We start from the raw sequence: 12,171 nt of genomic DNA, 5'->3' as shown, positions 1-12,171 counted from the left end.
GGCGTGACGAATAGGGGAAATAGTGGTGTTGATGGTGCACCCACCCTTCACTGTCTTCTTTAAAGTCAAAATCACTGAGGCTGCACCCAAAGTTCCTTGCCACAGTGGCCTGATCCTTCCACATAAACCAACTCATCCCCTTCCTCACCTTTTTCCCCCTCAGACCGCACCGTGACAACAGGGAGGCAATACTACATATGCTTGACGTTAGGAGAGCCTTAGCATTTTATTTTGACACGACGAAGGGCTTTAGGAACTCTCCTAAACTCTTCCTCTCCATTGCAGACCAATCCAAGGGCTCCTCAAATCAGCTCAAAGGCTTTCCAGATGGGTCTCGAATTGCATTAACTGTTGTCATGCCTGTAACCTGCTGCCTCCATCAGGAATTTGCACACACTCCACGTGATCCATCTCCACCTCTGTTGCATTTGTTTAAAGATATTTCCATCTCAGAAATCTGCAGGGCAGCAACATGGGCCTCTGCTCATACTTTCACGGACCACTATGTAATTACTTCAGACTCAGCTTCTGATGCCAACTTCAGCTCGATGGCGTCATCAATAATAGACTCCATTCCAAAGCCCCAGCCCTCTTTGGAGGACATTGCTGTGAATTCACCTACAGTGGAGCACCCATAGGGACGCTACTCAAAGAGGAAGTTATGCACCTTGTGCAGTAATGATGGTGCTTCAAGATGTGTGTTCCTATAGGTACTCCATGAACCATGCTCTTGCTCTCTACTTCAGAGTTTACAAAAAGGGGGCTCTGTTGTAGAGAAGGAACTGAGAGCGGTTTGCCCACACAGCGCTAGGTAGCCTTGTGGCAGAGCACAAGGGAGGGAGAGCATGTGTGCAGGCTGAACAGACACTGCTACCTAAAATCTTGAATCAGGGGCACAGATACACCTACAGCAGAGCACTGATACGGGGACACACCTTGAAGAACCTGGATGGTGCAAAAAGAGGGGAGTGCAAAAGGGCACCTTTACCTTCTCCTCTGCTCCAAGCTGCACTTGGTTGCTGTTGAAGTCCTTGGTTGCTGTTGAAGATGAGCCCTGTTTTTATGCCTTTGCACTCAAACATAAATGTTAAGTTGCACTGAGGAGGAGGAGGAGGACTTGGATCAAAAAATACTAGCATGTTACTTAACAAGGGCCTGTGTAGACAGGCATGAAATGTACAAAAGCAATCGAAGGAAGTTTTGAAGGGCCTTGTCAGATTACAGACTGGTAACACCATCACCATCTCAGAGGGAAATCTGGTTTGGTCTAATTGACAGGAAAGAGCTGGAACAGCACAAGGACAAAACCAAAAAATTATTTAAGGAAGCTATGGAATTAATGACTGATCCCATACACAGAGGTCATACGTTGTTCTCAGACTAGGAAGAAGAGGCTGAAATGTGGCTGATAGAACGTAACCCTGACTTTCCTTTCTCTCCTAGCATTTAAGAGTGAAGGGCTAGATTTCTGCCCTGAGCATATGTTTGCAAAGGAGGCTGCATCATTGTTGCGTTAAAATTTTGGAAGGAAAATAAAGAAATGCAGGACAGTTGAATTCAGAACATGGTCAGTTTTGAAAAGACCTACACTTCTGGCTGACTCCCCTCAGCAGCACTAGTGTGTGTTTTTAATACATTCACACATGGGCTTGGTCAAAATTTCAGTACAAGTTAGATGCTGAAAAAATGAATGAATTGATAAAATAATATTGGTATCTAAACTTGTTAGAAGACTGGAGACTTTATTATGTTTACTGAATTGCAAGCTTTTCCGTTTAGATAGTGTTTGCCTTCGTGTTTGAATAAATTTCTTACAAAGAATATAAGTGTGTGTATTTCATTTCATAGAATTTTCACAAGTGCTTTTGGATTGTGGAAATCACAACTCGGGGAGGGGGTGTTTTGGGAGGTTTTTGACTTGGTGTTCATGTTTTAAAATAATTGTCAAGGGCATCTAGTTCCAAAGAGAGGCAACTTTTTTCCTGGTCTTATCAATCTAATCATAATCTGACCTGTAAATGGGCATAGAAAGTGCTTTAAAAATTATTATTGTTCATACGTAAATTGATCCCTCAGTGAGCTGTGAAAATCCATACTGATGGGTTTTAAAAGGAAATTATTGTCCATGTGCTTGCCTCTACCATTTAATACACAGTCATTATGGTCTGTTGTGTCACTGCAGCTCTGGCATATGCCCTTGTTAGGAAACTTCTATTGGAAAGAATTGTACATGCGCAGGAGCAAATTTTCTGAATGAAGTATGTAGTCGTCTTAATTTTAAAGCCCCCAGAACACTCATCCTTGTCTGCACGTTGAGCCTCGGGGCGCACAGAGTTTCAGAGAAACAAAGCTGTTCGAAGTGACAGAGCTCAAAAGAGCATCTGAAATCCCAAGGGCAAGGCAGTTTTGTTAAACTCCTAAAATATTGGTGCTGTGTAAAGAACTGCTGGCAAGCTGTGAAAGGTGAAGTGTGCAAAGCTTTCACACAAGTTATAATGAAAAGAAAACTACATAAAATCCCAAATCCTTAAATGAATATATGTATATTTAAATTACAAACACATTTATGTTACCGTAAATTGTTTGAAAATTGATTTGTTTTCCTTCCCTTGCCTGACAAGTTTTAAATTCATGCCTCCTATTTCCCCTGGAAGACTTGATATGCCAGCAGTAGTGTGGCTAGTTTACATAATTTGGAACGAAGTCTCAACTCAACTCAACTCTTGACAGCAAAGGGCTTGAGTGAAACAATAGTAAATGGAACAGAGTTTTACAAAGTTTAACATCCTTCCAACATATTTATTGCAGGGGAGCCAGAGTGACAGCAAGAATGCTAAGAAAAAGAACAATAAAAAAACCAACAAGAATAAGAGCAGCATCAGTAGAGCTAACAAAAAGAAACCTAGCATGCCAAATGTGTCCAATGATCTGTCCCAGAAACTCTATGCCACCATGGAAAAGCATAAAGAGGTACAGTCAAAAATACTGCTGAAATAGGAGATAACATTTTTGTAAAATGAGGCTTGACAATAGTTAAGTCAAAACAGGAAGGAGCAATGCTTGTGATTGCAATAAGACTTTTATTTTTCTTTTACAATACATATTGAAGTAGGTTACCTTCAACTAAAGTAATTAGATCATACCATATTTCTGGTATGGTATAGGCTTTGTTTCTCTATTTAAAAGCTTTTATTTCTAAAAGATGTTTTGGAGTTATTTTTATAACCCTAGTCATTTTTCCCATTTACTTGCAGGTCTTCTTTGTGATTCACTTACATGCTGGACCTGTAATAAACACCCTGCCTCCCATTGTGGACCCTGATCCATTACTTAGCTGTGATTTGATGGATGGGCGGGATGCCTTCCTTACCTTAGCAAGAGATAAGCACTGGGAGTTCTCCTCATTACGCCGATCCAAGTGGTCCACATTGTGCATGCTCGTAGAACTACATACTCAAGGGCAGGATCGTTTTGTCTATACGTGCAATGAGTGCAAGCACCATGTGGAAACAAGGTGGCACTGTACAGTCTGTGAGGTATGTGCATATGTGTCTGACTCCTTCTTTTTTTCTTTCCACTCTTCTCCTTCTAAATGTGCCTCCTTCTCACCCATGTTAAATGTTGTCCTGAGAACTGCCCATAGATCCAGAAACTAATTCTGAGCTGGGTTTCGGGATTGCCAACATGGGTTAATTGCCATAGCAGAGTAATTATTCATGCTGTGCATGACACAGGATGACCTAACCCCTGCTGTAGACGCAGCTAGAGTCGACAGAAGAATTCTTTTGTCAGTTGAGGTGTTGCCTCTCGAGTATTGCTGCAATGGAAAAACCCTTTCTGTTGCTGTGATAAGTGTCCAGCTACAGCAGCGTAGCTGCAGTGCTACAGTTGTGCTGCTGTGGCCCCTGTAGTGTGCATATAGTTTCAGTTCTCTCAGGTAAAGTCTATGCTTTAGCTTCCTCAATATGAAGGTTTGTTTTGGGGATAAAATTTTGATTTAGCGTAGTAACGAATTTTTAGTCTAACTGCTATAGGAGCAGCTAAATATACAGCAGTCAAGCAGTCAATTTCTGAATCTAAGGTAAATTTGGCTTACTGTTAAACTCTGACTCTAAGTTAGATTTAATTTGATATTAAAGGATCTAGGACCCTTTAGGGTATGTCTACACTACGAAATTAGGTCTAATTTATAGAAGTTGGTTTTTTAGAAATCGGTTTTATATATTCGAGTGTGTGTGTCCCCACAGAAAATGCTCTAAGTGCATTAACTCGGCAGAGTGCTTCCACAGTACTGAGGCAAGCGTCGACTTCCGGAGTGTTGCATTGTGGGTAGCTATCCCACAGTTCCCACAGTCTCCGCTGCCCACTGGAATTCTGGGTTGAGATCCCAATGCCTGATGGGGCTAAAACATTGTCATGGGTGGTTCTGGGTACATGTCGTCAGGCCCCCCTTCCCTCCCTCCCTCCGTGAAAGAAAGGGCAGACAATCATTTTGCGCCTTTTTTCCCAAGTTACCCGTGCAGACGCCATACCACGGCAAGCATGGAGCCCGCTCAGCTCACTGTCACCGTATGTCTCCTGGGTGCTGGCAGACGTGGTACTGCATTGCTACACAGCAGCAGCAACCCCTTGCCTTGTGGCAGCAGACGGTACAGTAGGACTGGCAGCCATCATCTTCATGTCCGAGACGCTCCTGGTCGCCTCTGTGAGGTCGATCAGGAGCGCCTGGGCAGACATGGGCTCAGGGACTAAATTTGGAGTGACTTGATCAGATCATTCTCTTTAGTCCTGCAGTCAGTCCTATTGAGCCATCTTATGGTGATCAGGCAGGCGATACGGATTGCTAGCAGTCCTCTTGTACCATCTTCTGCCGAGCAGCCATGAGATGTGGATGGCGTGCAGTCCTTCTGCACCGTCAGCTGCCAGCCAACGATGTAAAAGATAGATGGAGTGTATCAAAACAAGAAATAGACCAGATTTGTTTTGTACTCATTTGCAACCCCCGTCTAGAGGACTCATTCCTCTAGGTCATACTGCAGTCACTCACAGAGAAGGTGCAGCGAGGTAAATCTAGCCACGTATCAATCAGAGGCCAGACCAACCTGCTTGTTCCAATAAGAACAATAACTTAGGTGCACCATTTCTTATTGGAACCCTCCATGAAGTCCTGCCTGAAATACTCCTTGAGGTAAAGCCACCCCCTTTGTTGATTTTAACTCCCTGTAAGCCAACCCTGTAAGCCATGTCGTCAGTCGCCCCTCCCTGTGTCAGAGCAACGGCAGACAATCGTGCATCTGAGTTGAGAGTGCTGTCCAGAGCGGTCACAATGGAGCACTCTGGGATAGCTCCCGCAGGCCAATACCGTCGAATTGTGTCCACAGTACCCCAAATTCGACCCAGCAAGGCCGATTTAAGCGCTAATCCACTTGTTAGGGGTGGAATAAGGAAATCGATTTTAAGAGCCCTGTAAGTCGAAATAAAGGGCTTCATCGTGTGGACGAGTGCCGGTTTACATCGATTTAACGCTGCTAAATTCGACCTAAAGTCCTAGTGTAGACCAGGGCTTAGACTCATTGGGCTAGTCTCTTAAGCTGGACTTCAGGAGACTGATCTAATTAGTAATTAAGCAGAGGAGAGGAGCTAAGGCTTTTGGCTTTTGTTCTGGATAGCTATCTCTACAGAGTAGGCAGCAGCTCTGGACTTGCCTATCAGGGGAATTTTAGCAGTATAATTTTACTGCTGCAGTTACACTGGTATTAATTCCCAGGGGGACGCTTTTATACCAGAGGTTAGCTTATGTTGACATGAGATTGAACAGGATACTGGTCTAGATGAACCTCAGGCAATTCTTATGTTCCTTTGTGGAAATATTCATGAGTCCTCTGTACCAAGTTGGAACCTTTTAGACAGTAGGGGCTATGTGCATACTTCCTCACAGGTCCAAACAATCAGTTCGAAGATTATATAAGGTGCTACAAACTCAGCCCCCTCCGTTCCTGTTCAGCTGCTGCAGTGGCAAGTCTTAAAACCATTGGCTGTACTCTTTTTTTTTCCTTACCCTGCAATGCCTTCTCTTTTTCTAGTTGTTTTAGGTTTTTACTACATTATTTTTAAAGTTACAGTTTAGACAATGTATTGTGAGTTCCACTGTTCTAAACGGTGCCTACCAGGCTGATGGAGTTGGTTGCAATTTGTGGAGACTTAAAAAAAGCAACTGGTTTTGTATTGGCTTTGGTTAGTTCTGTTCTCAGGCAGTGTTGTTAGACTGTTCTTCCCAAAGAAAAAGTCAAGGTTCAAGAGGAGCACCTCTTGGGTTTCAAAATACCCATTTCTGGAGTTCCTCTTGCTCAGCACTGACACATTAGAGCAGTTTTGGCTCCTGCAGTATTAATGGGCTTAATATTAGCTCTGTCTACTAGAAGGATATTCCTCTGTCATGTCCTATCCCAGTGAGGCAATTGTAATTGATGGGGTGGAAACTTACTGTCTCATAATAGCATCTGAAAAGGACAGAAGCAGGCAGGGCAATTAGTTGCTGGGGATATTATCTGAGTAGCTTTTAAAGAGGTTACTTGCTCTTGAGTGACTTAACTGGAATATTTTCACAAATAGAACCATAGGCTTAGAAGGGACTGCAAGGGTCCTCTAGTCTAATCTGCTACCATGATGCAGGATTTGTTACGTCTAAATATTGGGTGAGCCTAACATCTCCTCTCTTGAGGTGGCCCAGTTCCTACAGGCATAGCACTGGGTGTTGGGCCCTTCCAGAATGTGCCTTAGTTGACACTGAGTGGAGCAAGACAGATCCCACCCTGCAAAAAAAACCCACAGAACAGTAAAGCCTAGTTTCACATCAAGAATACGTTGGCATAACCTTTTTAGCCCTTGTAGTGTCAAGAGCTTTATGCTGTATTAAGATGCTGAACTGAGTGGATTTTTCTTTATTTTTAGGACTACGACCTTTGCATTAACTGCTACAACACTAAGAGCCACGATCACAAGATGGTTAAATGGGGCCTGGGTCTGGATGATGAGAGCAACAGCCAAGGAGAGCAACAGTCAAAGAGCCCCCAAGAATCGCGTCGACTAAGTATCCAGCGCTGCATCCAGTCCCTGGTCCATGCCTGTCAGTGCCGCAATGCAAACTGCTCATTACCATCCTGCCAGAAAATGAAACGGGTTGTTCAGCATACCAAGGGCTGCAAGCGCAAGACAAACGGTGGCTGTCCTGTGTGCAAACAGCTAATTGCGCTTTGCTGCTACCATGCCAAACACTGCCAAGAGAACAAATGCCCTGTGCCATTCTGTCTCAATATTAAACACAAGCTTCGGCAGCAGCAGATTCAGCACCGCCTCCAACAAGCTCAGTTAATGCGCCGAAGGATGGCTACCATGAACACCCGAAACGTGCCTCAGCAAAGTTTGCCTTCTCCTACCTCAGCAACGCCTGGTACTCCCACGCAGCAGCCAAGTACGCCACAAACACCGCAGCCGCCTCCTCAGCCCCAGCCCTCCCCTGTAAGTATGTCACCAGCTGGCTTCCCCAGTGCAACAAGGACTCAACCCCCTACTACTGTTCCAACAGGAAAACCTACAAACCAGGTGGCGGCACCTACACCTCCTGCCCAGCCTCCCCCAGCTGCTGTGGAAGCAGCTCGGCAGATTGAGAGAGAAGCTGCCCAGCAGCAGCAGCAACTCTACAGGGTCAACCCCCTAAACAATGGTTTACCCCCTGGCCGTCCAGGAATAGTAAACCCAGCAGTGGGTTCAGTGAACCAGATGCAGCAGGTTGGCATGAATGTACCCCGGCCCAGCCCCGTAAGTGGTCCAGTAATGTCCAACATGCAACCTGGACAATGGCAATCGACTCCAATGCCACCGCAGCAAACAATGCAGCCGGGAATGCCGAGACCTGTTATGCCAATGCCGCCACAGCAAACTGTAGCTGGGCCAAGAATGCCAGGGGTGCAGCAGCCACCACGCAGCATTGCACCGAATGCACTTCAGGACCTATTGCGGACCCTGAAATCACCCAGCTCTCCACAGCAGCAACAGCAGGTTCTTAATATCCTCAAATCCAACCCTCAGCTTATGGCAGCTTTTATAAAGCAGAGAACAGCCAAATATGTGGCAAACCAGCCTGGGATGCAGCCACAAGCAGGCATACAGCCTCAGCCTGGGATGCAGCAGCAAGGTATGCACACCCAGCCTAGCCTGCAGACCCTAAGTGCAATGCAAGCAGGAGGCCAGAGACAGAGTGTTCCTCCTCAGCAGCAGGGAATCGGTGGCATGAATCCCCAGGGGCAAGCGATAAACATTATGAACCCTGGACACAGTCCTGGCATGGCAAACATGAGTCCACAGTATAGAGAGATATTGAGGCGGCAATTACTGCAGCAGCAGCAGCAGCAACAGCAAGGAGGTGCTGGCATGGCAGGAGGGATGGCAGGGCATAATCAGTTTCAGCAGCCTCAAGGACCTGGAGGTTATCCTCAAGCCATGCAACAGCAACGAATGCAGCAGCATATATCAATACCGGGGGGGTCCATGGGACAGATGGCTCAGATGGGCCAGCTGAATCAGATGGGCCAACCTGGCCTGGGGACAGATGGCACCTCCAACATTCAGCAAGCACTGCAGCAAAGGATTCTGCAACAGCAACAGATAAAACAGCAGCTAGGGTCCCCAGGCCAGCCTAATCCCATGAGCCCCCAGCAACATATGCTCTCAGGACAACCACAGGCATCTCATCTCCCCGGCCAGCAGATTGCCACATCCCTCAGCAACCAGGTGCGATCTCCAGCACCTGTTCAATCTCCCCGGCCCCAATCCCAACCACCACATTCCAGCCCATCACCAAGGATACAGCCCCAACCGTCACCTCATCATGTCTCTCCCCAGACTGGTTCCCCCCACCCGGGACTTGCAGTTACTATGGCTAGCTCCATGGATCAGGGACACTTGGGCAACCCAGAACAGAGTGCAATGCTTCCACAGTTAAACACCCCTAACAGGAGTGCATTGTCTAACGAATTGTCTTTGGTTGGTGATACAACAGGAGACACACTAGAAAAATTTGTGGAGGGTTTGTAGCATTATGGGAGCATCACTTTTTTTCCTTTCATGTTCTTGGACGTTTTGTACTGAGAATTCAGACATCTAGGTTGTTTTGAATCCTAGATGGAACTGCTACTTCCTACACATGGAAGAATGAATTGCTGTTTAAAAAAACAATACAAAGAATATATTTTTTTGTTAAAGCCAGGCGGTTAAAATATCTGGTCTCTTTTTTTTGTGGGTTTTTTGTTTTTGTTTTTTTGGGGTTTTTATTTTTTTTGTTCCTGTTGACTCATACCTTTTTTTAATGGGAAAACAAGTTCATTATATTCATATTTTTATTTGTATTTTCAAGACTTTAAACATTTGTGTTTAGAAGAGAAGAAAAATAATATTCAGAAACTGTTTCCTGAAAAATGCAACATTATAATGTATCCCGATAACTTTGACATGTTGCGGGAAGATTTTTTTCTATAGTGAACTCTGCAGGCATTTGAAGTATTACCCCTGGAAAAAATAGGAATTGACTCTTGCACACACAAACATTGGCTAATGCCAAAATCCTTGTCTTGCAGATGTAGAAATTGTTGCTTTGTTTCTCTGATAAAACTGGTTTTAGATGGAAAAAAATAGGGATGATCACTCTTAGACCATGCTGATTTCAGTAGAGAAGAAACATTCTTTTCTTTCATTCTTTCTTCTATGTGAAACTTGAAATGAGGAAAGCAATTCTAGTGTAAATCATGCAAGCTCTATAATTACTATAAATAAGAAAATCCACGAAGATTCAATCACTGTATAGAATGGTAAAAAAACAAAAAAAACCTCATTTCTTACTTATATATCATATTGTTAAATAAACTGTGTGCAACAGACAAAAAGGGTGGTCCTTCTTGAATTCATGTACATGGTATTAACACTTAGTGTTTGGGGTTTTTTGTTATGAAAATGCTGTTTTCAACATTGTATTTGGACTATGCATGTCTTTTTTCCATTGTATATAAAGTATTGCTTAAAATTGATATAAATTACTGAAGTTTTTAACATGTATTCTGTTCTTTAAAATCCATGTAAGAATGTTTAAGGTTTTTATTTATTTATATATTTTTTGGATCATGTTCTTTGTAAGACATGGCTATGAATATTCACTCATTACACAGAAGCAGCCAGTGGCATTGATAGGCAAGGCACGATAAAAGGAATACTGTCAGTAGCATGTCTGTTTTACCACACCCTTTATCGATTGTTTCTTTTGGGGAAGGGGAGAGGAAGATAATCTGTTTCCCACAGATTTAATACTTACAGGCATTCATCCCAAAGGGTTAACTGGAATAAATTATTAATAGCCGTTGCTTTTTTAAAATGCATTGAATTTAGAGAAGGATCACCATTGGGAGAGAGAGAGTACTGAGTTAATTCTAGGCTAATTTATTTAGTCTATAGCAAAAGATGAACATAATATAAACCTATTGACTTTAACACTATTTTTCTGCTGTTAACTCCAAGTCTAGATTTGAGGGTTTTCTGTGGAATAAAAATAACTAATCATGTACGTGTTCCATCTAATATCCTGTCGTCATGCCCTGATGTTCATGGGCACACTCCACCACCCAATAAATTACTTCGTTTATGAATTGAAAACTGAGGAAACTCTCCAGGTTTAGGATATGAAAGTTAAATCCACCGTTAGCCTAGGATTACAACACCTTACATTTTAGTCATGTGGCTTATGTGAACTTCAAAGGGGATTTGCAGCAAATCCAGAAGAATACCCCCTAACCCATGGTCTGACGTTGCTCTGGTTGGGAGCACCTGGCTTGCTTGGCTTTTTACATGAAGTTAGCACTTCCTCCAGTATTACATTTTTTTTTTTTAATTGGGACAGTGTTTTAAGGAAAAAAAGCAAATGTATTAACTTCTGGAAGTGGAAGAACTTTTTGCCCCATACTGTGAAAATAGTAGTGCACCACAGCACTGCTTAATCTTTTTTAAACTGTAGAGGGTCTCTGCTTAACGTCTTCTGCAAATCTAAACTATTGTACCAACATCACCATCTTTGGACTCACCTTCCCGTGCAACTGTCTTCAGCAATCAAGATGTCAAAATTCTGGGCTGGGGTGAGGTCACTGAACACTAACCCAGAGCTTGTCCAAAGGAAATTGTTGTAAAAAGGATGGAAAGCCCTGATGCTGTGTCTCATGCTGTATACATAAAAGGAGAAAAATACTATATTTGTGATCAAAAAGAAGAAACTTGAAATGTGCTGGTGTTTCTAATAAAAGCTGGTAAAACTGCTTGGATTGAAGGATGGTTCCAATTGGCTAGTGCCCATTAGCATCAGCTGAGTCTGAACTAAGGTTTAGCTGACTACTGAGTTCCGCTAGTGTGTGTGTGTATATACATATATAAATTTTTATTTTAAAAATTCATTAGCACTATTTCGAAAGCTGCATAAGCGAAACCCTGAGGGAGATGGGGCTGCTTTCATCTTACAGTTCAGCTGGCTTCCAGCTGTGGAAAGCGTGCAAGAAAGTCCTGATAGAAAACAGAAACGTAATTAAGTTCTGATATCCCTGTTGAGAGAGTGCTGCTAATACCGTACGTATGGGGTGGGGGTGGGAGGGAGAGTCTAGAATGCGCACTGTCACTGTTCTTGATCTCATGTGCTTTGCAACCATGCTGAATGCGGTGGCACATAATTTCTCTGTCATGTTCAAATAAATTCAGAAATTAGATGTGGTTCTTAGTGTTTCTTAGAGACTTCGGAGTGCTTTAGATAAAAGGGTGAATTTTACGGGTGTGGGAACAGGTGCTGTCCCACTTTGACAGTGGCAGAGCTAGGAATAGATCCTAGATCATAAGGTACCAGCTGCTTTGCTATACACTATTCACTTTAGAGAGCTTTGATTGCAAGTGAATAAGAGAGTCAGTATAGGCTTCCTCGAGCTTATTTTGACATGAAGTTCAGCATAAATTTAGTTCTGGAATGTTTTTCAGTTTTGTCAAGCCCTGGATTTGAATGTGCTGCAGAGTTTTGTGCTGGCAATAAACAATTGCATTGTAGAAGCCTTGATAAATCTAGGGCATGGGAGGCAGGTTTGAGTCTTTTGGCAC

The 12,171-nt window shown here is 43.4% G+C and overlaps 1 protein-coding gene across 3 annotated transcripts in view; it reads left to right on the top strand.

Moving 5' to 3' along the window:
- Positions 1 to 11,351, top strand: part of CREBBP (CREB binding lysine acetyltransferase) — a 191,352-nt gene extending 180,001 nt beyond the window's left edge. For all 3 annotated transcript variants that reach the window (XM_084640891.1, XM_084640892.1, XM_084640890.1), the window contains exons 29-31: positions 2,809 to 2,970; positions 3,255 to 3,536; positions 6,952 to 11,351. In XM_084640891.1, the coding sequence (XP_084497017.1) occupies positions 2,809 to 2,970; positions 3,255 to 3,536; positions 6,952 to 9,093 (2,586 nt within the window). In that variant the 3' untranslated portion in view covers positions 9,094 to 11,351. The remainder of the gene's footprint in view (positions 1 to 2,808; positions 2,971 to 3,254; positions 3,537 to 6,951) is intronic.
- The last annotated feature ends 820 nt before the right edge of the window (positions 11,352 to 12,171 follow it).

Source organism: Lepidochelys olivacea (genome assembly GCF_965140295.1).
Source record: "Lepidochelys olivacea isolate rLepOli2 genome assembly, chromosome: 10".
NCBI classification, from domain to species: Eukaryota; Metazoa; Chordata; order Testudines; family Cheloniidae; genus Lepidochelys; species Lepidochelys olivacea.
Note: the sequence above shows the minus strand (reverse complement) of the source record. Positions and strands in the feature narration are given on the sequence as shown.